Source organism: Lonchura striata, chromosome 3, assembly GCF_046129695.1.
Source record: "Lonchura striata isolate bLonStr1 chromosome 3, bLonStr1.mat, whole genome shotgun sequence".
Classification (NCBI taxonomy): domain Eukaryota; kingdom Metazoa; phylum Chordata; class Aves; order Passeriformes; family Estrildidae; genus Lonchura; species Lonchura striata.
The window spans coordinates 12,554,035-12,579,743 of NC_134605.1; the positions used below are offsets into that span (position 1 = coordinate 12,554,035).

Consider the following 25,709-nt stretch of genomic DNA (forward strand, 5'->3'; position numbering starts at 1 on the left):
AGAACTATTCCTGTTCAGCATGTGCCTGGTGCAGGGCAGTGCTCAGGAGAGCCCACCAAAGCCTGGGGAGAGCACTGAGCCCCTCACCTGGTGGGAAGTGGCTGCTGTGCCCCAAGGCTGAGGAGACCTTGGCTGATTTGCTGCTCTCTGTGCTTGCCTTCTGCTCCAGGAGTTAGGCTGGTTAGTAAGGCTGTGTATCCAACCAGAAAATGCTGCATTGCTATGGTATTTATTGCTGGTGGTGGTGTCAGGGGTTTAATTGCAACACACGTATAAAGGATCTCAGCCAATACAAGTCTTTTTTACCTAGAAGATTGAATCTGTGCTTCTTTCTTTCTAATTCACCACAAATTCTGTGTTGGTATGTGGCAGCTGGGGGAACTAACCTGTCCTGTTCTTGAAAGACAGAATGAATAAAAACATGTGAGAAATCCAAAAAAGGCATTAAGGAAGGTGAACTTCTGAAGTCTGTCAGAAGTAGCTATCAAGATGCTCGTGCACAGCTGTATCTGTTAAATACATGCGCTCAAGCCTTGTCTTTTTGCTTTTTTTTTTCCTTTACTTTTCCATTCCTGCTTCCCCTTTCCTAATTAAGTTCAAGTCCTTACATAGCACAACCAAATTCAAATGTAAGTTGCCCCATGGCACAGGTGCAGATTTAAAACAAGCTTAACTTTGGCAGCTCCATCCATCATTACCAATTCCGAAGCTTTCTCCCTGCAGCCCCACTTTAAGTACTTATGAAGGCAGGAGTGTCTGAGAAACCTTGAAGATGTTTTGGCTCTTTTTAAGCTTTGCTCACTTGTAGAGGTTTTCTTGAAGATGTTTCTCTTCAGATTGATGAAGGATGAGGGAAAGTATGAGTTTTGCTGTTAATTCCTACCTGTGGAGGGGACACAGAGCACCTGTAAATGTCACGGCAGTTTCTATGTGCAAATCTGAGGGGGTTGTGCTTTTGCACTGGAATTTCCTTCCACACTCCCAGTCTTCCAGCTTACAAAATTAGGGGCAGAAAGAAACTGTGCTGAAATATCTGTTACACATGTGGGTTTTCTATTAAAGGAAGACTCTCCTCTTCTTCATCAGGGGCTGCCACTGGGGAGAAAAGCTAAGCAGCAGTAGCACAGGGAGTGCACTATTAAGCCTGGGAGCATTTGTGTGCTCAGCAACAGGACCCAGACAGCTCAACAAGCAATGGCTCCCTGCAAACAGGGCTGAGAGGAGAAATAGATTGCTTTCAAAGCTTTCCAGCAATCTTTTTTTGAGTTTTACAGTTAAGCAGAAGGTATTTTAGAAGAACTGACGATAACAGGAAAATGTATTGAACACTCTCAGCGTGAGTACTGAAAAGAAAGCTAAGATAATCCATATGGAGCACCAAGTCAAAATAAAGTATTTGTTTTCCTTTAGAATGATAACACTGCACATGCAACCTGGCTAGTGGAAGTGGACAGACAAGAATACAAAGTAAAGTCATTCAGCTGAAAGCTAAATTGGAAAAGGCATCTTTTAGGAAAGTGTACAGGAAGTGTGCATGAAATACTGCATGAAATTACAATTCTGCCAACACAAATCGTAAATAGCTCTGTAAAATGGGGGTGGGTGCCTCTCATTTGAGAGCATCAAATAGAGCAGCTATGGCCAGGTGTGCTGAAAGGCTGCAGGCTGGCTTCTCTGACCTCAGTGTACACCAGGGAGCAGAGTCTAAGGTCATGACAGCAAATGGAAGCAGCATAAAATGCAGCCGAAGTGCAGCCCTGGATACCTGCCTTTGTAGCTTGAATCTGCTGCATTTCCTTTACCCAGGAAAATCTCTTATGGAGGAAACCTGTCTGTGTGTAACATAAACATCTGAGGAAAACCTTGGAAAATCAAGTGTGAGAGGGGGCTTTGTAGATTACACTCACCGAGGGGGCAGACATTAGGGAGGGAGCAGGAAAGGGAAGCACAACACTGGCACAAGGGCAGATGGGACTGACTGCCCAGGAGGCTCCTTTGGCTGGAGGGTCTAAAAGGCTGTAGCCCTCTGAGTCACCATTTACCTGCTGGAAAGAGCTGTGAGATACTTCACCCTGCCTCAGTTGTCTCTGCTAGTGTCAGAGAGTGCCCTTGTGTTATGGCCAGCAGCCCTAAAGTTTTAGAGATTTATCTTGGAAACCTTATTAGTATGAAAATGTAATTTTTCCTAAAATAGAAGTTTCCTCAATCAGCATGAACTAAGAGCCCCCAAGTTCAGAGCCCCCAAGTACTCCAAAAGCAGTGTGTTATTTTATTTTGAATGGCTGTTGTGCTTTTAAAGCCTCATACCCAACCTGCAGTTCACGGTGTCAGTGGTTATTGGCATAACTGTTCAAGACAAGCAGGACATCTTCATATCCTTTGTAGGTCTCTTATTTTTACTAAGTGATGTTTGGCAGGACTTGATCAAACTGAGGAACTTTGAGAAGAACAACCTGAGTGGAGGTTGGACAGATGGCACCAGCAGTGGTGTGTGAAGTGTGGGTCAGCAGTTGGATCCATGGGTAGCCTTGAGACAAGATGCCAAAAGCTGGGGAAAGGCAGTGGAGACATCACTGAAGTGGCCTGGAGCAAATATATGACCAAATGCAAGTTATTAGCCTATAATTTCATCATTAATTACCACCTCAGCACAAAACTATTACTGCAAGAGAAAAGAAACATGTAACTATAAATTAGCAATACCATCACTTCAAGAACTCTCATAAATGCTTATTTTTATCTCTGAATTGTGGTTACTATATGGTAATCCTCCCACATACCTAAGCCCCTAAAACAACCTTAACCCTTCTGGCAGTAGTCTAAAAAAAAAAAAAAAAAAAAAAAAATCAACTGGACCTAATTTTTTCCCTGACTTGCCCTTTAATTAATTTATGAACAGTGTAGCTGCTTCTGTGCTTCCAGTATCATTTCCAGTTCTTCTATTTTTGTCACCTAATTTTGGAAACTCAAATGTGCTAGTTCAGGGATGAAAATGTTATGGTCCATAAAAATTAATTAATTTTGTCAAGAAAGATCAGCTCTAGAGGGAGTGCCAATACAATTTAAATGCCACAGGTCGTAACTGAAGTTATATTCCTGTGCTACTTCTTCAGTAAACTTTAATTTTAGAGTGGCTGGCTGATGCACCTGTCTGCAATGATTCACTTCAGCTACCCAACCATACATAAAGCTTTTCTTAAATCCCTGTGGATAGAATTCATTTCTGCTACCTGCAGGTTGACTATTGCTGGGGAAGGCACAGGCCACAGGTAGCCTATTTAATTTGTTCTGTTTCTGAAAGGTGGTGATATGCAACTACCTAAGGCTACTTACATACTGAGCTGCCCCTGGATATTAAGAAAGGTGGTACAGGCTAATTTGTGGTCCAAATTTGCCTGTTAGATCCTGATGCTAGCTTAAATTGTTCTCACCCAGATCTTTGTGATTTCCAGCAAAAGGAATAAGATTTTTGAACATAGTTTTAATCCTGGCATTATCTCTACTGGGTAAAGAGTGCACACACCTTTTTCTTCTTGGAACAGTTCACTTATGTTCCTAAAGCTTGTGGGAATTAAAGAGAGCAGTGCTGAGGCTGCCTCAAAGTTGAGCCTTAACACCCTTCAGCTCCATCTCTTGTGCAGTGTCTAAAGTGTGTCACAGCCATTAGAAATTTCCTTTTCCTCTCCTCCTGGGCATTGGTGGCATCTGTGAAAGCCTCTCAAGCTTGGAGCTGCCAGTGGGTGTCCCTTGGCTGGGGATGTCTGAGCCACATTGTCCATCTGTAGGTTGGGTGTAGGTGACTGGAGCCACGGGCAACTGGGAGATTCTCAGCTTAATTTATTCTCAGATGCTCTGGCAGGACCTGTGCTGGATGTGATTACATTTGCATGAAGCAGAAAATTAAAAAACACCAAACTCGTCTTTTTTCTTCCTTTTACATGCAACTAACGGAGGGGCTGCTCCACAAGCAACTTTTGTTTGGACTGTTAAATTCAGTGCATGTGCACAGAACACCCCTGGGCATCCATGGGGACCCACCAGAGAGGGTTGCTCTCAGAGGTCCCATAATACAAGAAATGATCTGTTGTAATTCCTCAAGGTGTAACAGGCACAGCATTCTCCACACAGGCTTTGTGTTGAGCAGTATTTCAGCTATCCCTGCTGGATTAAAATATATGCTCTGACTAACAAGTGGCTGTGTGCTGGGAGTTATTTTGGAAAGCAATAATGAGCTGCACTACTCATGGAAGGAGAGGAAACTATAAAGAACAGTGAGGAGAAGTTGTGACAGACCATGCATAGCAATCTCCTTGCTCTTCACAGCTCCTTGAGGACAATCCTGCTGCCAAGCCAAAGGAAGGAGAGCCTCCCCCCTCAGCAAGTGCAAACTGTGACCAGCTCAAGAGTTTGTGGTGACAAAGGCAATTAGGTGGGTGTGCAAGAGAGGACAGGCCCTGCGTTATTGCTGTGACTAATAATAAAATTGCTGCAGGTTTTCACAGTTAAGCTGTTTTTCTTCTGACCTGTGGTAAGCTGGATATTCCAACTAAGCTGCTTTTAGCTTTCAGATGTGAAAGAGATAGGTGAGCAAAGCTTTGCTCACCTTCTAATCAATGCAGAATTAAAGAAAGAGCCACTCAGTATAATCTTACCCAGTAATGCTGATGGTTCTGTTAACTAAGGGGGGGCTGGAGCCAGGGGGTGTGTGGTGTGTGTGTAAGAGACTTTACTTCAGCTTTGTGATAACCATTGCAGCCATATATCATTACACATTATGCTTCCTAATCACTTAGCTTTTCAAAATCACTTGTGAATTCTTGTCAGTAGCCGGCATGTAGCTGTCCAGCTCATTTTCAGAGCAACCACCTTTGGGGTTTTTTTTGTTCATTGTACTTTTGTGACTTTTAGGGTCTCACAGCAGTAGTGGTCAGTGTTTGCTGTTCCCTCACCCTGGCTAGAAGTGCTCCTCTTTAGTTCAAAATGGCCAGTGTCTTACTTTAGCCATGTCTGTCCTTGTCACCTGTTTCCTGCTCCCCTTAGCTAGCTTCTTCTCAGTTTTTGGAACTTTCTCACACACCCCTCACTTATTTTTTTCCTTTGGCAAGTGGCATGGCTACTGCAGTCTCTGCAAACTCCCCCCACCTGCCCAGGACTGTCACAGAGGCCTTGCTTGGAGGATGGCACACAATTACATCAGGTGCCACATGAAGAGTTACTTTTTGGGCCATGCTGAGGAACATGTCTCCAAGCTGAAGGAGCAACTGAACAGCAGGTTTGAAGTGCTTCAGGTGTAGAGCTGTGTGTTGTCTGACTGAACATGCCCCATGCTGACAGCTGCTGCATAAGCAGGACTGAGAAGGAACTCTGTGAGTGGGAACCATCATTTTATGTGCATGCTGCTCTTCTCAGAAACGTCACATGCTGAAGGGCTACAGCTACAAAGGGCTAATTTGCTTTTTAAACTTGCACCATTGGGGAAGGCATGTTCCATGCAGTGCACAACAGGGATAAAAGTAACCAGTCTGCATTGCACCCACCCTGCAGGCTTCCAGTGTATAGTAGTGTTTCTCCACAACAGTGGAACACTTATTTTTCTTACACAAGGCCATAGTTTCCCAAAACACAGCTCTCAAGCCAACAGTGCATTTCAGCTTTATTTATAGAAACAGAAAAAGATACAGAATTATGAAAGATATATAAAGCACTGGAAAAAATAGAAAACAATTTTGGTTCAGAAATAAGCATGCTCTAGATGACCTTCAGGGTCATTTCGATATAGGAGCTGGAAGTTTTGCATGCATACAAATTGGAATCCAGTCACTCAGTAGCACCTCGGTTCATGTAATAATGGTAATCAATAAGACAGGAGAGCAGATTCATGACTTTTTGCTCTAATGCTAATTCCACTTAATTACAAAGTTTGAGCAAAGCCTGAGAAAATTCTTGCCCTTCGCTCAGTGCTGTCCCAAAATGGAGGCCAACCTCAGATCCTTTCAGAAAATTCAGAGGCTTAGAGCCATCTGCTCTGTGACTGACAGAATCCCTACAAACATCATCCAGTCAGTCAGGGAAGCCATGTCTCTGGCCAGGCAGAATTCAAGGGAAGTTATTTTCAACAGGCCATGGTGCCTCCTAGAAATGGCTTCCAGGGCAAATCATGGCATTGTCATGGCAGGGGAGCTGGGGGATCTTAACATAAAAGGCTGGAACTTCTGCTTTGAAACACCAAGAGATGGGTTTTTCTCTGGATGGATAGAGAGCTGAAGCCTCTGGCCTTATTTCTTCAGGAATAAATGGAAGTTAACAAGAAGGTTGCTATAGTTGTGACCAGCAGAAATGCAGGCAATAAACAGAAGCCTGTCTCAGGAATGGATTTTTTTGTTGAAGGATAAATTATATCAGACTTGGCTTAAGTTGCAGGAGTGATGGCTGAAATGTCTGCCAGGGGCATGGAACAAGCTTTGACATGCTTTGGGTGGAGGAAGCTGCTTTTGGAAGAAGTCTACTCCAGAACATGCGGCCTTTTGACCATGCCTAGGGGGAATGTCTAACTTTAGAAAGACTAAAGGTCTTCTGGCTGCTCTTCAGTATCAGTTTAAAACAGAACAGTGTAGGTGACATCCATAGTATCAGATGGGGTCTTCCCTTAGGAAACAGCATGTGTCGAAGCACTCCTGCAACCTGGACACCTGCAGGCGTGACCTTCACAGCTCTGGACAGCACAATCTTTGGGCAAAGATGCTGCTCCAACAGGTCTGTGTAGCCAAAGGACATGGAACTCCAGCTAATCTAGTGCCACTGTCTTTTACCGTTCTGTTTTTTTCTAAAGGTTGTAAAAAGCTCTTTCCAGGGTGTCTGCAATATATTGCAGGAGCTGATTGCTTGGACACCAGAGAATGAAGCAGACTGGACAGATTTACCATGTCTCTTTTTGTAACAGAACAATACAAGAAGCAGACTGAACAGTCTGAAGGTGGTATTAGCCCCAAAATAAAGGTAGTATTTAATGCTTTAGCTCTAAGACAAGGCAGAGAGCATTTAAAGTCCTAGGAGCTTTAAATGCATATTTGATTTCTTAAGAAAGGTGCTCCTTAAGAAAAGACCTTCCTCTCTATTCTCTCTTTTTAAAGAAAAAAAAAAGATTTCTAAGGTTACCAAAAAGGTGTTATTTTAAAGGCAAAATTTTAAAATAAGACATTAAAAAGAAAAAAACAGGCATTGCTACAGTAGGTGGAAAAGAAGCTTAAGGCAGAAATAAGTCAGCGAGAATACCAAATGTTCTAGCTTATATCAGAAAGCAGTCAAGAAGAACTGATGAGCATCATGCCCTTCATGGAGTAGTGTAAGTACAGGGCACAGCCCTACATGCCCCTGGACACCACCTGTGAGAGATTGGGCTTTTTGAATTCTCCAAGGTAATATTTTTTTTTTCTTCAATATCTCAAAATGGGCAGCAAAATATGAAAACAACCCTCAACATATATAAAATGCCTGTTCTGAAATGCACATTTCTAATGTACACAGTCACAAAGATGCCGTTTTACAAAAATAACATAATTCAAAATGCTTCATAATTTCTCCCCATCCCCTGCTGCAGCCCATCAGTGTTTCTGCAGTTCAATTCCTGCATTTGCAATCCAGAATCAATTAAATGAGCTTTTTGTTTTAATACATGGACTGAAGACTTGGTCTGGCTCACCCTTGTGCAGATATAATATCCAGTGTAGAAAAACCATCAACCTGCCTTAAGAATAATTGTTTGCATCATTCCTAATGTGCAGCATAATTCTCCTCCCATTCAATTCCAACATGAGAATAGCAGTACAGGAATCCAAGAACAGTCAGCGTGACCCATGGCCAGCCTATAAATAGAAAAGACAGACAGTCCTAGTCAGAATAATTAATGACGGCTTCAAGTAGAAATACTCTTGGGATGGCCAACTTATGATGCTTCTAATTAATTTTATTAGCAATTCAGCTTCATAAATAAGTAGAGTCAACCCACAAAATCTGAAAAGTAAAATTGTCTAAGCTCCAGGGTTGCCTGACCCCCTGGCAGTCCTTGTCTCTCTCATTTTTCAGGGAATTGGACCAGATTTATTACTGTTGAATTACAAAGGTCAGTTTTGATCCTCTCCTTTGGAATGAGTTTGTCTATCAAGCTGATTCCCCAATGAACCCTGATACTTCAAGCTGGCTATGGTGCTTCCTAGGCACAAAGGGATGTATAGCCACAATGAAGATCACTAAAAATCTGAACAAGTCTATTTAACAAGTCTATTACCTGTTCTGCAAAAGGAGTCTGGGGTAATCTCTGATTAAGGTTGTTTTGCATATCCTGCAGCTGGGTAAAGCCTGGTGTACCCCTCTACAGCCCACTAACAGCTAATATGTGTCAGTGAAGAACAGAAAGACCTCTCTGCCTGATTTGCCTAATGCCCAGGTAATTTTTTAACTATACTCTTCCAATATATAAAATCTTTGCTGGTGAAATGATGTTTCATTGTTATTTCAAATTCTTTTTAGCAAAAGCCACCATCCTTTCACTCAAACTTTTCACAACAAACAGCAGTAAGGTCACAAACAGCAGGATGTCACAAGCCAAAAGGTCTATTGCTTTCTAGTAGAGTAGTAAATCATTTGAAAAGCCTGTAACCACGTAAATGATTTTGCTTTCCTTAAAAATATCTTTCCTGACACTTCTGTCTCTGCTGTCCATTCTCCTCCTTTCTCTAGCATTTATGAAATTTAGATCTTACAGGTCAAAATCCTCAGTGCTAGGTCCTGATGTGTTTTAGTTTGTGTTGTCTGAGGAAAGGGGACAGAGAGGCAGATGTTTGAAGGTTTTTTCAACAGCTTTTTTTGTTGCCATTGTTGACATAAAAATTTTGGTCATATGCATGAATGGTTTTCTGCATGCTGTCCTTGGACTACCAATATCTGCTTCTGAAAGAAAATCTGCCCCTTTTGGGGAAAACTCTGGTCTAAAGGAACCTACTGGCACATGAGATTCCCCTTTGACCTGAACAAAGGGATGGAGAGAAGCCATAACCTCTGCACAAAATGATGCTCCAGTAAGAGCTCTTTCTGAAGGTAGAGTTACAAGGTGCATTGCTGGTTTTGTCCAGGCTCCAAGCTAATTCCAGCCAGGGAACAGTTTAATTGTGCTCACATCCAGCTGAGCTTTAGCTCAATGCTCTGCCCTCACAGAACTCAGAGCCCCAGACTCAGTCCTGCACTTCTGGGGATGGCATGTGCTGGGACCCTTCCTCTGTGCTCCAAGAGCTGGGCAGGGTCACCCTTCATCCTGGAATGGTTCAGAAAAAATTGCATCCCCCTGCTATGAATAGCTGTGTTTGTTTCATGAACCTCTAATTATTCTGGCCTTGCTTTGTAGTGAAATACTGTCCTGTAACCTAGCTGATTTTCATGGAGACATTTACAAATATTAATCCCTTGTCTTCACAACACCCTAAAGCGAAATTATACTTTTGTTTAATTATTTCTTTCACAAAACAAATTTGCTGAGGTATCTCCAAGGGGATTTTTAACCATAAAAGTCTTGTTTTTATTTCAGTGAAATTAGCCTACTGCAGATTGGGTTTCACCTTCAATAGCAAGCTAAAGCCCAGCTGTGCTTTGTCTCTGCTGAAATTGCATGTGAAAGTATGTCAATAGACGTAATAAAAACATACCTCTTCTGGCAGCAATATTGTGGTGGCTGCTTTATACAGACAGAGCCAGAAAATTAAAAAAAGGACTGAGTCTAGAATTGTTCTCTTTTAGGGACACTTTGGAAATTTGCTAGTTACATGTTTTGCATTTTTAAATACTGTAAAGCTCTGTCACGCAGAAAATGTGCCAACAGTAGCTGACTTGCTTGCTCTCCCCAACCAGCATATTAGAGATCTTATCAGAATATATAGTTATGCACTGAAAATGAGCAGGAGACTTGTTTTTATTACATTATCAAGACAGAATTGATACTAACTTGCTGCAACAGGAACAGCTTTTGGAGTTACTCTTTCAAATTCCTATTTCTCATTCCAAAGTATTTCTTCATACTTTGCAAATGAATAGAAAAGGTCATGCTTTTAGCATGCTCTGGATTTTGACAGGAGTGGGGTAAAACTAAGCTTTCAACTGAAAAGTAATACTCTGGATCACAGCTCTCAAAAGACCAGTTATATCCTTATTATCTCAGATCAAATAATTTGAACCTACATTTAATCATGTATCCAGAAGGAAGCTCTTTCAAATTTCCTCATCATCCACAGTAATGAAAAAGAATCACACTGGCGATGTTTTGGGCATACCCAGGTTTCACATCATCATCAAAACACTAGGAAACAGTCCTTTGTTCCTTCCAACCCGTGAGATGTAAGAGAAGGGGGCTGTAGTTATGTTTTGCATTCTCCAAAACTGCCTTAGTGGCTCTTGGACCTAAATGTTATTTTTAGATATGCCTTGGCTGCACAGTCCTCAGAAGTCTTCAAGTGCAGAGGAGTTATTAAATCAATTGAAGTCAGAAGAACTAATCTCCCTGAAAAGCTTGGCTGGAGGAACAAGCATACATCTACTCTGACTTTGATTTGGAAGTACCTAAGTTGCTGTAAGGCTTAGCACTCAGGAAAATTTATTCTTAAACAAAAGTTCAAATGTGACAAAGACACTGAAGGAACTCCTCTGTAAAGTGGAATTAAAGAGACACAATGGTGGGAAGGAGGGGGAACAGGCACCAGTCTGTCAAGCATAATAAAAAGCCAAAGCAAACCAGCATTTGAGGCCAAGACAACTCTTACCTACAATTACTAACATACTTAAAGGATCAGTAAAGATACCACTTTTTCAGAAAAAATAACACATTCCAAACTACATATCTGTTGAAAAAAGCCTATTATCTAGCCCAATGTTTGAAGCATCTCCAAATGCTGGGCTAGATAAACTCTTCATTTTTAAATTTTAATTTCATGTCTTTTTGTCACTTCCAGGTGGACCTGTCTGACCATTACAGCAGGGAATGTCACACAGCATGTGTTACAAACATGGTGCAGTTTGATACCCAATTAGTCTTCAGATATTTGGAAAAGAAAACTCTGCCTGTTCTCAGCTGTGCTGTAGCAAAGCCCTAACACGATTCAGAGCAGGTGTTTTTGCTGCTACTTTCAGCCTCCACATTGCACATGTGTCAAAGGACAGACAATAAGATCTGCCAGCAAACACAGCTCTCTAGGTGCCAGCTGGGCATCTCCATCCTCTCACCCCATGCAGAGCAGCACAAGTCACAAGGTCTGTAAATTCAAGGTGCCACTTTGTAAGCCCCCAGCTAACAGCTCCCACATATTTCCCCTCCACCCATTGTGCAGCTTGGGAGCAGAGCAGCTTAACCAGTGGGAACCAGCTTGGGAGATCAGGTAAGGCTGACCTGGCCTATTCCTATAGATTTCCAGGCATTGAAGACACTTCAGCTGGTGGGCATGGAAAAGGTCCAAATATTAATAAAAATATTACTGTACAATAGGTAGTTTTCGAAGGAAATCAATGGAAATGCTGTAAGGATAACTGAGCTCTGTCCCATGCAGTATCTGGAAAGATGACTGAGAAGGACAAAATTCTAAGATTCCAGGTCTAGACCTGAACCTCAGCCAGGTACACTGGCAGTAACCACAAAAACTGCCTCTTCAGTAGACATGAAGCAGTTCCAGCAAAATGCTCTAACAAATGTGCAACACAGTAATCTACTTATGTGAATTTTAAATCATACCATCCCAAATAATGCTTACATCTGTGGCTTTCTAAGTACTTATCACAGCTGAAAACTGAAAATGGAGAGATAACAGTCAAAGACCATTAGCTGCAACACAGGATGACCACAAATCATTCAGATCAGCATTATTGAAAGCAAAAAGCCAAAGTCTCCTAGTGTTTTCTTAATACAAGTAGGTTGGATTTAGTAGACAGAGGTCACAAAAGTTGTGGCTTTCCTGTGTTCTTATTGTGCATGGAACCAGATTTTACCATAGCTAAAATAATTTTTCTTTTATGCTTGATGGCACTGAAGAAAGTTTTGTGCTGATAAACACTTTGTTAAGCAACAAGATGTCAATTTAACCTATGTCAGGGCTAAGGCTGCTGACCATGCTTTTTCCTGTTAATTAGACAAGCTGCAAATAAACAAATTCATAAGTAGAGCAAAAAGATTAGCCTATCCTCTAGCTTTTATAAAGTACCCCCCCAATACAATAAGTGATGATGCCAAAACTATTTTCATTGCACTAAGAATGCAAATGAAATGAAAAAAAAAAAGAAAAAGAAACAACAAACAACAAACAAAAAACCCAAAAAACACCACTACCACCATGCTCTGCTATTTGCTAGTAAATGCAATCTGGATGCAAGTATCCCGAGATTCTCTATTTTGTCTTTGGAAATAGAACCTCATTTAATGCTAACTACCATGACCACTACCAGCTCTCCAGATGCTGCACAATGTAGACTAGAAGGATTATTTCCCCAGTATGTGTCACCTGATACAAGCAGGATAATTTCACTCTATATTTCTTGGAATGTTTTTGTGATATCCTACCTTAAGCATTTTTACTTCTAACCCTTGTATAAAGAACAAAAAATTTCACAGGAGTTATGCTTTCTGCCTCATGTTTTAAAATAAATCTTCACCCTCTACTAGTTTTCCCAGCAGAGCTAGTCAATGGAAAAAAGCCTGGTATTTTAGGCAGTAATTGTGGTCTCATGCATATCAAGTTGACTGGAGTAATTCAACTAAAATCAAAAGAGCCATATTCACGCTACTGCTGAATTTGAATTAACAGTAAGGAAGACTGATGCAAACTGCCTGTCAGAATCTTTCTGCCAAAATTGCTAATGAGAAAGGAAAAGAAATCCAACCAACCAGCTTTAGTTTTCAGATTATGAAGGGGTGAATCTGTAAATCACAAGCAACCTTCCCTCTCCTCCCATGTCTTAAATTGAGACCTACACACAGCTAATATAAGATCAAAGCCCACAAAATATGAAATCTTAATGCTCATTTATTTTTAAAACAGAGACAAAATACTCTGAAAGCATTACTGTAAACAAAGATCCATCTTCACCCAGAAGCAAGGCAAAAGAGCTACCTCTATGAAGTGCTCTGCAAAGAAAATATTTTAGAGTCATATATCTGGCTTAGGACAGCACTATGTGTTTATCATTAAATGTCTGCTCAGGTATTCCCAACAGAAGTTCCTTAAATATGGTGTGAACAAGTACATAAAGATGAGACTTGCAAAGATTTTAGGGCATTTTTCAGTTGTAATTATCTGCTGAGTGTTATATATAAGAATGGAAACACCAGAGCCAGGAGCCTCCTTTTGTTACAGCTTTAAGATGAAACAGGAGAATGAAGAGTTAACTCCCCAGGAGAACATGAACATCCCAAAGGCAGAGCTGGGAGTTGTTGCCTGGCAGGATCCTGAGATGAGCATCTGCCTCTCACTGAGCAGAGAGATGCCCATGTTATATATAGAAAGACATGCTGAGCAGAAAGGTGAATTAACTTCCCCTCTACTAGAGCTTCAAATTTCAGGAAGATTTCTGTACCAGTCTAACTGGGGTTCTTGGATTTAGGTTTGTGTGTCAGGCTTTTCAAATACAATGAAACTCCTTCTCTTGCCTTTTAGTGTTAGGGAGCTCTTGAGAAATCAAGGCTATAATACTCACAAAAGAAGAGGACTTAAACCAGGGATTCAGACACATGCCATCAATCACCAGCAAGCAAACATTTAGGTAAAAAGGTGAAGCACTGTAATTTATTTCCTCAACGTGATTTCTGGCTAAGATACCCTGAAATGGTCATGAATATGAGATGCTTAAATTACTGTAAAATAATTAATTTTTAAAACGTGAAGAATGATTTCAAGATTAATTATTCACAATCCCCTTCCTACCTGCAACCTATTTTTTAATCTGCCATTTTTCCTTGTCATCCTTAAAGCCACTCACATTCCAAGACCACTGCAGCTATTCCATGGTGCTGTCTTGTGTCTTCACAGCATTAAGAATTAGGAAAAAAGCAGACAGCGTGACAAATTTAACAAGTATTTACAACCAGCTACGCTAGCAACAAACAAACAACAGCTCCTTATCATAGAGCTCTTGTAGCTGAAATGCTCCATGGATAAACATTATATTAACTACTAGAGCTTAGTGCAGTAAGAGAAGGGCTGAGCACAGTGTTAATTTACATGAACACTGCATGTTGATAATTGCTATATCAGTGAAAAGCTAACACTACAAGTGAGGTCACTGAGCTGAGTTCTCACTTAACAGAAATACAAATATCTTGAGGGATGGAAGTGCACAGATGAGGTAACCAGGCAATCCTGCAGTCGTTCACTGAGCCTCAGCAATCGATGCAGGACTAAGGCATTTGGAACTGCTGCTCTCAGGCTGTCTGAAGTTACTCCCCTTCTGCTTGTGTCTTGTTTTCACACTGTCACCAAAGGGCAAAGAAAAGGCCTGATGCAGATTTAAGGAAACAGCCCAGGAGAGACAGTGATGCCTAAAGGTGGCCATGAGCCAACAGAAAACCTTGACAACAATCTCCATCCCACTGGTGGAATATCCCATGAAATAGAATTGTTGCACACAAGTTATCTGGAGCAAAAGATCCATACAGGATTGCCTCAGTTGACCACTTTTTGAAAGAACAATTGTTTCACTTACCTGCACCAGCTGACCTGATCCTGCTGCAGCCCACTAAATAGAAGAATTATCAGTAAAATAGTTAAATTATATAGCTTGTGGATAAGAGTAAATTAATTTTAATTTGGTGGGGGTGGGGGGGAACAAATCTGTGTTAGTCCATCATCAAGACCACTTGAAACAAAAGAGAAAACTAATTTAAAATTCCTTGAATGATATCAATATTTAACTGACTTCAAGGACAAAAATAGACAATTTGCTTGTACATTCTCAGAAAACAAATTTTGGATTTCAAGAGTACACCTACTGAGTTTGAGGAGGGAATACCTTATTCTCTGCTTTCTGTATGAACTAGGGAACATAAAGCCCAGAGAGTATCTGAAAATACAGGCCTCCCTGTATGAGCTGTGTAAGCACAGAGGTCATCTGAAGCAAAAGCTGGTAAACCATTCATCACTTGTGTCAGAAAACACAGATTAGAAATCCCCAGGCAGCTATAGCAACATGCAAAATCTGCCAGCATTTCCAAGGACAGGGATCTCATTTGCTAAGCCCTGCTCTACTTTCCAGGGATGTGGTCTCAGGCAAGCAAGCAGCCACCCAAGGGGAGGAAGGCTGATCAGCACAAATTTGGATGAGTTACCCACCAGCATGGTCAGGGAGATCAAAACCATTCTGTCAACCCAAGTTGATGCTGAGAGATGCAACCCTTCTTTGCCTTGTAGCTGGCTTAGAGCAATGTAAAGAATGGGAATGGAAAGATTTAAATCTTGTAACAGCCTAGCTGCTCTCCTTGCTTCCCTGTTTTAAGAAAGCTTCCTGAGCAGCTGCTGAAGGGGATCACTCACAATGTTCCTTTCAGGTAAGATGGCTGCACCGGTGTAGCAAAACATATACAGAAACATCTAAATTTAAAAAAGATCTCACAGAACTCCATCTTTTCAAATTGTTATATATTTACCAGCCTATTCCCTTTTCTAGAAGGAAAAAAATCCCTCACAACCTTTCAATTTCATAAAAGTGTAACAAAGTTATAGAATTACTATGCCTTGCCAAAAAGTTTTATCCTATGTTTAAATTGCCTTCTTTAACAAAGTGCAGTTTAGTGCAATGAGATATAATCTTTCCATGTGTTTCTCTGGCCCACTGAAACTAGCAAGGAATATGATCTGATGCATGGCTGTTACACCCTCTGTCCCACCTGGGCTCAGCTATTCAGTGTAATATAAGCAGTGCTGCAAATCTTAAGCATGACAGTTACCAACACCAATACACACATCTTGCTCAAAACCAGTGTATACCTACACCTCTCTGGAGGGATCCATGATGCATGAACTCTGTACTGTTCAAGTAGTTTCCTCTTCTTCTTCTTCTGTGCCTTTCTGAGACATGTTGGAGAGGGCAGGATCCTGCCAGCCCCACTGACTCCCTGCTCCCCTCTCCTGGTGGGGGCAGCCAGAGACTTGGGCTTCACTCCCAACCACTGCTGAATTTCTCCTAGTGCTAATTTCACATCTCCTGGGAGAGAAATATAATGAGAACTGGCTACGAAGCAGTCATTTCCATTTGTAAATGGGATAGCACAAAGGAAGAAATGAGAACAAATTTCCATATGTACAGTCTCTGCTAAACAATCATCTCTGCAAATCTGTCCCCAGTGTGTGTGGTGCATGCTGCCTTTATGGGATCAGCCACACAACCAGAATAATTAAGAGGATCCAACAGAACACAACTGGATCTGATCTGATTTCAGATCACAGTTCATGGGCAATGGTGTGGCTACATGGATTACTCATTTTACAGATAATTTTGGGCTAATTAATGAATGATGCATCTCAGGCAGGCCCAGACTGTGATCAAATATCTTTGCTTACAATCACTACATGTCAAAACAACATTTCCCCACATCCTCATTTTTAAACTGAAATACCAAGATGCTCAATCAAGAGAGCATGGTGGCTACAGAGGTTGGCTGGGCATGGGTAAAGCTAGTGTTGAAGAAGGGTAGAGTGCAGAGTGTCCATAATTTACCCTGACTAGTTGGGGAACCAAAAGATTGCCTTTTTTTTTGCCAGGGTGGGGGCAGGGGGACAGGGTATATCACTCACCCTGACAAAACAGGCTGTTTTTCTTCTGAAGGCAGTATCACTCCTGATCTTGACAAGGAGAGTAATGCCAATATCTTTGGCAATAATTAGCATACATAACAGAGAGGACACAGGGTTCATTTTCTTCCCTTCTCCTTTATTTTCAGTTGGCTCTTCTACTGATTCTACATGAATTATTGCTAAAAATCAATGCCTCATGCTGAAGTAATTATTCTGGATGCAATGGAAGAGCTTCACAAATGTTATGCATGGTCACTGAATGCAGTTGATTTTTGCACAGGAAATGGACATTTAAAAAGAAAAGTATTCATTTGTTTTACTGGTTCTTTTCCCTATTTGAAAATCTTAAAAGCACAGTCTGGTTCTACAGCCACCCTATATCACTTTACAAATTTCTTTCAAAAAATCTTTTTAACAGATACTGGTACATCTAGGATAAATTTTGAAAGTTTTGTTTGGATCAAATTTTGCAACCCAAGTTTTAGCACTCTTCACGTCTCCTCACACTATTCATCATATGGGTCAAAACCGCTCTTGTTAAGTCCTTTTTCCCCCTTGAAGAATTACTTTGCATTGGGATTTGTCTCAGTGTTCACTTTTCTGACAAACTGCAAGATAACTATGGATAAAAGACCTTAGTCTGTCCTTCAGTGAGTACTGGCCTCAAGTGAAGAGCTCAGCTGCAGTCAAAGTTTGTCGTAACAAAGAAGCCTGATTAAATAAGCAAAATTTACCATTTGGCAGAGTCCTTCAGCTGCTCATAAAAGTCGACGACAATACTAAATGTTTTCATCAGAAACTGTGCTTAAGTCTTTGACTTGCATCCTTGATGACCTTTCAATCACACTTTAATACATTTCAATTACCAAGGCAGAAAAATTATCCTGGCAGATGGACCAAGGTCATTACCAACTTACTAACATCTCTACCTTCCTTTTTTCTGAAGTCCCTGTATCTTCTATGGCTTATATAATAAATGTAATAATGAACTATTCTTTTATTCTGCAGAGAGTGATGTAGCTTAATTTGTTTTAAATCCTAACCCAAACTACAACAGATGTTATAACTATTGGGTAGAATACTTGAGAAGTTGTGGCATCATTTGTGCCTCCATTTTCATCTGCTATTGGAGGACTTAAAACAAAATAAATTGAAAGACAAGAGCAGAAGGGTGACTCAAATGCATTGGCATCACTCTAGACAAAAAATATTAAAAACTTTAGTGTTTAAGTGGTCAAGTAGATCTTCAGTGAAAAGGAAGAGATGTCTTAGGTGGACTGAGAACACAACTAGGGAAACAGCAACATAAAAGGTGGGAAGCAAGGATTAAACTCACAGATTTGAAAAAATATTCTTTCTTCACTAAAAAAGAAGACATAAGAGGCCTCTTCAGCTCATCAATACTGATCTAACAGTCCACTTAGAATATGGGCAAAGAATGGGCATCTATATGTCACCTTAGATGACAAATGATCTTAATCAAGTACGTTATGAGAGACTAAAACATTCTAATACTCTTGTTAAAAAAATACTTTTTTTAGAAAAGTAGACTGTAAGAAAGACTCAATAACAATATATTTTTTCAAATCTGAATTGGTTATTTTAAGTCATAAAAGCAAAAAAAAACTTGTAAACACAAGCACTTGAGTGTGCCTTCAGCAGGGGCAACAGCCAGCTCAGCTTGCCTTGTGCCTTTGGTGCATACATGCATCCCATATGTGCAGAATGGATACCAAAGGTCATGTGGCAAAAGAGACCCCCAAAAATGACCGGTGTGTAATATCAAGTTAGGACTAACTAGGGTGGCCTTCATCAGACAAAAAGCAGGTCCAGTCTTTTGAGCTTTCTTTCAAAGCTAATGATGATAGTTTTGTTGTAGTCTGAAGACTTAAGATAGTCTATAGTGAGGAGTTGTAAGCTTGGCACAGGTTGACCAGCAGCTTAATTATAGCTGTCATCTCATTAGTGCAGAAAAATTTTATTGCCTTCCTCTTGGAGATATAAGTGGACTTAATCTTGTATCTCAATCAGGCTTACCAGAACATTAAATACAAGTGCTGTCAGTAGCCAACTTCTTTGATGAAGACAGCAATACATAAAGCTGAACTCAATTAATAATTAAATTACTCCTGCAGAACTCACACAATGGTAGAAAAATTCTACAAAAACCCTTAAGTAAATGTTAACATTTTCAACAAAATAACCACTGTCTTTGACTAATGGAGATCTAATCAGTCTATACATTAATTTGGAATAACCTATGAACTGTCATGGAAGTAACTCGTGTCATCTCAAACCCAGTGCAAATTTGTCAAAATACTACATGGTCTTGATGTAATTAACTTCAGTGATTAAAACTCTCATAAACTGTGTGTCCTTGGCCAAGCACAGCACTGCCATGGTCTCAGTTTCAAGAGAGCTGATGGGTCAGCACTTACTCCTGTAACACAAGTACAGGAAGGTTACTGCAGGCAGACCTCTGTGCCTGCACTGAGATAAAATCATACACACATTATGTAACACCACAGACAGCAGGGAGATACAGAAAGTGCAAAGTGCAAGCAAGACAAAAAATCCTGAAACACTCCTTATTTTTTCAGAATCATGTTGAAGACTTAGCATTCTAAGATGTGACATCTGGGTCTGTGGCAGGTCTTCCTTCTTTTTTTACTTTGTCAGTAAGCCATGCTCATTCTAGTACCTGCACACCATGTTGTAGCAACAATGCATATAGCTTTTGATAGGGTAATACTTATATTGGATTAGATTTCCAAATGAAAACATGCTTCTCCCCAGGAAGCTTCAGCTAAAGGCTCCCTCTAGAGCTGCCCCCAATGGTGGGCTCAGCTCTTTGCCTCCTTTGGAAGGAAATTAGAGCCACTACATAAACACCCCAGCATTTTCTATAATCTCACAGCTTGCACACTCTCCTGTGGCTAAATGGAAGAGAGAGTCCTCTCCCTGCTCCCCAGACTACATTTGGTTTCTATCCAGTAAATGCTTGAAGTAAATCAGACTTTCCAGTATGGCCCACAACTGGCAGAAACTACATCTTTACAGATGCTTCCAGACAGTCTTTAGCATTCACCAGGAGGCATCAAGAGCCCAGACCATGAGAAAACCATCTCACTATTTCACATTACCTGAGCAGTGGACAGTAAAGGTGAGGGCAGATTCTCAAGAGGAAGAAAAAAACCACAAAAATAAAAATAAGAGCATCATAAAGGACCACTAACCTATGCACGACAAACACATTAAAACAGACAATCCTGGAGGGAACAAAGGGGGATGGAACCAAAAGAGATATTTCATCTAAAAGATACATTGTGACAATTCTTCTGGACTGTCAAAGCAAGTAAATGCTGACTCTATCTCCTAGCTTCTCCTGTCCTCATCTCACAACCTTTCATCAGCAATAGTGTTACTTAAAAAAGAAATATGAGACAGATCTTGTGTTTGACTGCACTGCAGAAGCCAGTTTCAGTGAGAGACAGAGCAGCAATGCTTATCCCAGTGAAAAAGAAGACACCTTTGCATTAGTGACTGAACAGGACATTTTTAACAAGGACTTGACCTTTCTAAATCTGCCATAAGTCAAACAAATTGAGAAATGATTAGTTCATGGCAATCCATTTTATATACAATACAGTGGATTTTTCATGTACTGTTGCCACAGAAGACCAGTGGCAGCTCAAAAAGCACAAAACCCAATGCACTGAAAGGATCTTCTAACACTACTGTGCTTCTGCTTTGTGACCACTTCTTGCTCATCACTCTGTGTTTACTGAGCTCACAAACTCACAAACCCCAAAGAATTTGGTGTCAAAGCAGGGCTATGGAAAAGCACATCACAGGGAGGAATGAATATGAATTACTACTGACTGACATCAGGCACAAGAGCCAAAATCTACTCCCAGTTCCACCACTTACCCTATTCCTTTGTTTCACCTCGCTACTTGTAAAGCAACTGGAATCACAAAATTCTTCAAATATTTAGGTCAAAAATACAATAGTGGACAACAAAGGGATACATACATCTATTGCCATATTTTGCTGCTCGGAAACCTGGCAATCTATTATAACCTTAAAGTGACCAAAGCAGATTCAAATGAAGTTAGGAGAAGAAACCATGCTCACTTGCTCTCTCCTCAGAAGTAACAATTTTGGACAAACCAGGTTTATAAGGATGGGTATTTTGGGAAACTTTTGAGCAATTTTGTCTGACATTGCTAAGTGAAACAGAGGTTTTACTGAAATAAAGACAGGTGCTATTTATTTTTTTTTCCAGAAAGAGCATCATGATATAAAATTTGCATTATCAGGTTAATGCAAAATTAATGTTTAATACATCATTAAACAGGTTAGCTCACACAGTGATGTACACAGATCTTCACGATAGTGTTACCATCAGGCTCATTGGAAAGGATGCCTGAGAAACAACAGAATCATCTTGCTGCTACTAGAAAAGGGTTTTAACTGTGGTTGCTGTGATTAGGACAGCATTTATGTTCAGCATAAGGCAGAAAGATGACATTGAATGCCCTAGCAAAACTCTTGTGTCCTTTATGACTAAGCTGCACACAATTAACAGTATAAAATGGTTCAATGCCTGTTTTACACAGTTGTGCTGGTAAAAGCTACAAGTGTATTAATGACATTATGTGCTGTTTCAGCCTAAGGAAGCATTTCACTGAAATGGTACAAAGCATGGATTTATGTGAAGTGTCCTGGTGGTATGGCCTGTGGGCATTCCTGTACTTGCAAAGGTGCCCTCTGCATAGGTATGGCCCTAACCATAAAAAGTGAGAGCACAGAACCAAGCATCAGATAGGTTCTGGCAGAAATCCCTTCATGGTTTTACCCTCTCTGAAAAGTGGTCCTCCAAAGGAATCCCAGACCAACTCCACACATTCTTTGGGAATCCATTATTCCTTGAGAAATTTGGCATCAGATCTCTTTGCATCACTCAGAGATAACCTCTCCTTAGTGCATGGAGCAGAGCTTAATTACTTACATAATTAAATACAACAGCTCTCCCTCTAACCAGGGCCTCTGTCCCTTACACCAAGAGCAGTCATCAGTAATGTCCCCCAGGAAGCACTGTCATGCTGCTATCAAATAAAAATTAACTTTGGGCTCCTTTAGATTTTTTTCTTCATTTGCTTTGTTTTGCAGCATGACCCAGAATAAAAGGAAGGCACTGAGCTGTTGATGGGATAAAAGACACAACTGCCACCACACAAGCTGAAGCAGCTCAATAGCTGCAAACAGCAACTTCCTGCAGAGTTGATGTGACAAAACTTGGATTCATTTTGGGAGTCAGGTGACAGATCTTCAGACCAGCACAGAGCAGCAAGTGTATTAAAAGCAGGCTGTGTAAAATTCAGCATGCAGCTTACCCAAATTAGCCTTCTGTGAGACAGCCTCACAGCTTGGAGAAGGTTTCTTAAAAACAACACCTTGATGGTGCTTTTTAAGGCTATGAAACTGTCTGTGAAAGAAACAAAGCTGACTGCAGTAAATGAAAGGTTTAACATATCTAGAATAAGCTCCTACAAAAGTTTTCGTATGACATAATAAGGCCCAGATTTATATCCTTTGGTCTTTGTAGAAAATGAGTTTACCTGACAAAAGAAGACTGAGACATTTAAATATAGTACTGACAAAATAGGGGGAATTTGCTACCAATTTTAAAGGAAATACATCTGGGTTGCCAGGGTATGATGCTCTTTGTTGTACAGTGACAACCACTCCCAGCAACTCAGTTGGGAGATGAGCACTCAATAATTGGAGGGACTTGGCTTGAAAGTAGGGGAAATATTGATGCCTACCTCATATTGAAAATACACCACTTGCTTGCAACAGTTATTTTGGGATTTCACATTTATGAGTACATGACAGGACTTTCTCTCACAATCCTCCCCTGCCCCACCCTGCAAACTATCCCCCACACCATTCCATCTGAGAAAAGGAGTACTTTCAATATTTTAGTAAATAGCAATACTTGAGTACTAAAATTATGTATTTCTCTAGTAAAATATTTGGAGTAGATGACAGGAAAATAAACAACTTTTTGTCTACTTCAGTCAAAAAAGGACACAATTTTAGATTGTATTTTAGATAGATCAAAATACTTCTGTCAAATTAAATTGTTTAACAAATAACTGCCAGACTTCTGGAAAGTGTTAGATCTCCTAACTTTCATGAAAAGTATTTAGAAAACAAAAGGTGACATTGTGTCTGCTCTGAATCTGCAAATTTCACTTGAACCAATTTTGCTGTAATTTCTCCATCTACTCAACGTTCTCACTGCAGCATTTGGTTACCTTTCAACTACAAATCTGCCTATCTTCAGAATCATTCTGTGAATGGAAATCATCTCATCCTTTCACCATCCTCCTGCTTTTCTCCAAAACCTGCCAAGCTCTGCTGCATGCTCTCTTACCATTAACTCTTATTCTCATGAACAAAATGGGCCACCAAATACAGGATGTGAGCAGGTATGTGCCTCCCAGGCAAGGGTTTTTTCTTCCCCAAAACCAGAGAGAGAACAGGACAGTCAGCCACACTTACAGTCCAGTGGTGTCTGCTCCAGGCTGCATCTCTGCCTAGATCACAGTGCATGACCTGCAAGCACTAACAAGCAAGACAGAAGGATGCAAAGAAGTTACAGCATACGTCAGCATTAAGGCTTTGTCCTGCATCCTGACACAGTTTCAGATCAGACTCCCTAAATAACTTAAATAACATTTACATATCAAAAGAACAAAACTGCCCTTGTTAACTTCAGCAGGAATTTCTGAGTAAGAAAAGAGTGGTCAATTCCCACATGATAAAAAGCCAAATGCTGACAGAGGCAACTGTTCTTCACCTCTGGGGCACTAATATGAAGTGCTTCCCATACTTCCCTTCTCCTTTTCCTCCTTTTCTTCTCCAACTAAATGTCAAGTCTTGCCTCTAGCCTTTCAAAGAAGCCTGCCAACCTGGCAGTATGTACTTCAGCACCACACTTGGAGATGCCTGAAGCGTTTTGTCTGAGTGGTTTCTAGTAATTGGCCTGAATGAAAGGAGAAATAAAAACTAAAAAACGCCCAAAAAACCAAAAAAAAACCAAACAAAAAGCAAATAAATGATTAATAGTCTCGTAGCAAGAAATGTAAGGTGCTTCTAACCACATTAATACATCAATTCAATTTTTTTAACGGATTATTACAGAAATACTATTCTTCAGTTTTCTATTATCACTGTTGGAAAAAACTAAGACTATGCAGTCTTATTTCAGCACAAGTAAGTGCTTAGGGTTCAAAGGTATAGGAATATTTAGGCTAAACATATTTTTTCATATTATTCTGCCTCTCAGTTCTTATTCACTACCTGTCTTTCACTAGTAGGTGAGAAAACTGCTATTGTTCTTCTTGAGCTCATCCCACTGGAGTAGATTTGAAAGACACCAGATTTCTAAAAGGTCTGGTAACTTTTCTTCATATGGCAAAAGGCTGTCCCATGATGCCTAAGCAGGGCTCCCTCAGTCAGTGAAATATGTTCAAAGTCTCACTCCTTGACTTTCCTGGCCATTTAGGTATCATCTCACCTGTACACAGGGTTTCACCTTAGTATATTTTAGGTGCTTGAGGTACTTCTGATTTGGAAAAAAAGCATCAAAAGTAATTCTCCAATAACCAAAATCTGCAGCCTCTTTGGAATTTTCTTTATTGCATGAATCAGTCACTGATTAGGAAACAGCAGTGGAGAAGACTGGATAGCTTTGAAAAACCAAGCACACACAGTATTGTGAACCCATCTTTCCCTTCCATCTACATGCAAAACACAAAATCCAGCTAAAAACAAGAGTGCGTCAGATCTACTTCTCCAACGTGCTCTTGGAATTGCCATTAAAACCTAATTTTTACCCTCTGATCTTTCCAATCTTCTTTCCACTTTAAAAGATCTCTGGAGGTGGCAGGAGCAATCACCATCAGACTCTCTTAAATGAGCACCTCCAGGCTTTTGAGGTTTTGCTGAGCTCAGAAATACATTGACACAAACAGCCCTGGAAACACAGAACTAAAAGATGCCTCATAGCAAAGGAAAAGGGTATTTTCAGGAATTATCAGGAAATTGTATACAAAGCAGCTTCTATCCAGGATTGTTTCCCACAAAATTATGTGACAGTAATACTGTAACAGTCAAAATGGAAACTGCGTTTTCTATTTCTGAGAAAAAGAGGCGCTTTCTGTTAGTTTTGTGAATTCAGGTATGCATTAGCTCAGCCCCCACCTTGGGAGGCAGAGTCCTCAGGCTGGCACATGGCATGCCAGAGCAAAGCAAGGAAAAGGAGTCCTTCCAGTTTCACATCAGGAGCATTTTTCCCTCCATGTGATTTTACATGGTAAGTCCAGATTGTTCATCAGTCACCCCCTGACCTTTCCAAAATCCTCTTTAATACTTAATTCTGCATTTTATAATTTTAAGCCAAATCTTTGCAGCAGGAGACCATGTGTGAAGAAGACAAAACAGAAAGCTTAACAAAAACCAGCCTCCCCATGTCCACAACTCTTAACCCAAAAGATTCAAGACAATAAATGCCCAGCACTTAAATACAGCTCAGACATCAAAGCATTTTACAGACCCCACATGCTGCAATAAAAGATGTGGGGAATATAAAATGTTCCTCTGTCAGGATGACCTGTCAGTAATTCTGGTGCAAGCACTCCCTGACAGGAGACTTGCCCCAGCTTCCCTGAGGGCCTGCTCCTTATCTCACCAATATCCCTGTAAAAATCTTTCAGACTCTGTACCTAACTGAGCAATTGTTGTGTGTAAAAGCATCATGTGGATGTAGAAGAAACATCCAAATGGACAGTGAATATGTATAATTTGTACATCCATTGGCAGAAA

The 25,709-nt window shown here is 40.5% G+C and overlaps 1 protein-coding gene across 5 annotated transcripts in view; it reads right to left on the reverse strand.

Annotated features, from left to right (window-relative positions):
• Window positions 1-2,045: 2,045 nt before the first annotated feature.
• The window catches only part of HHAT (hedgehog acyltransferase), a 145,652-nt gene continuing 121,988 nt past the window's right edge, over window positions 2,046-25,709 (reverse strand). For 4 of the 5 annotated variants that reach the window (XM_031504257.2, XM_021547628.3, XM_031504259.2 and 1 more), the window contains one exon: window positions 5,630-7,862. In XM_031504257.2, the coding sequence (XP_031360117.1) occupies window positions 7,771-7,862 (92 nt within the window). In that variant the 3' untranslated portion in view covers window positions 5,630-7,770. Of the gene's footprint in view, window positions 2,584-5,629; window positions 7,863-25,709 lie in introns of those variants that run through there. The other variant, XM_021547627.3, reaches the window with a different exon arrangement.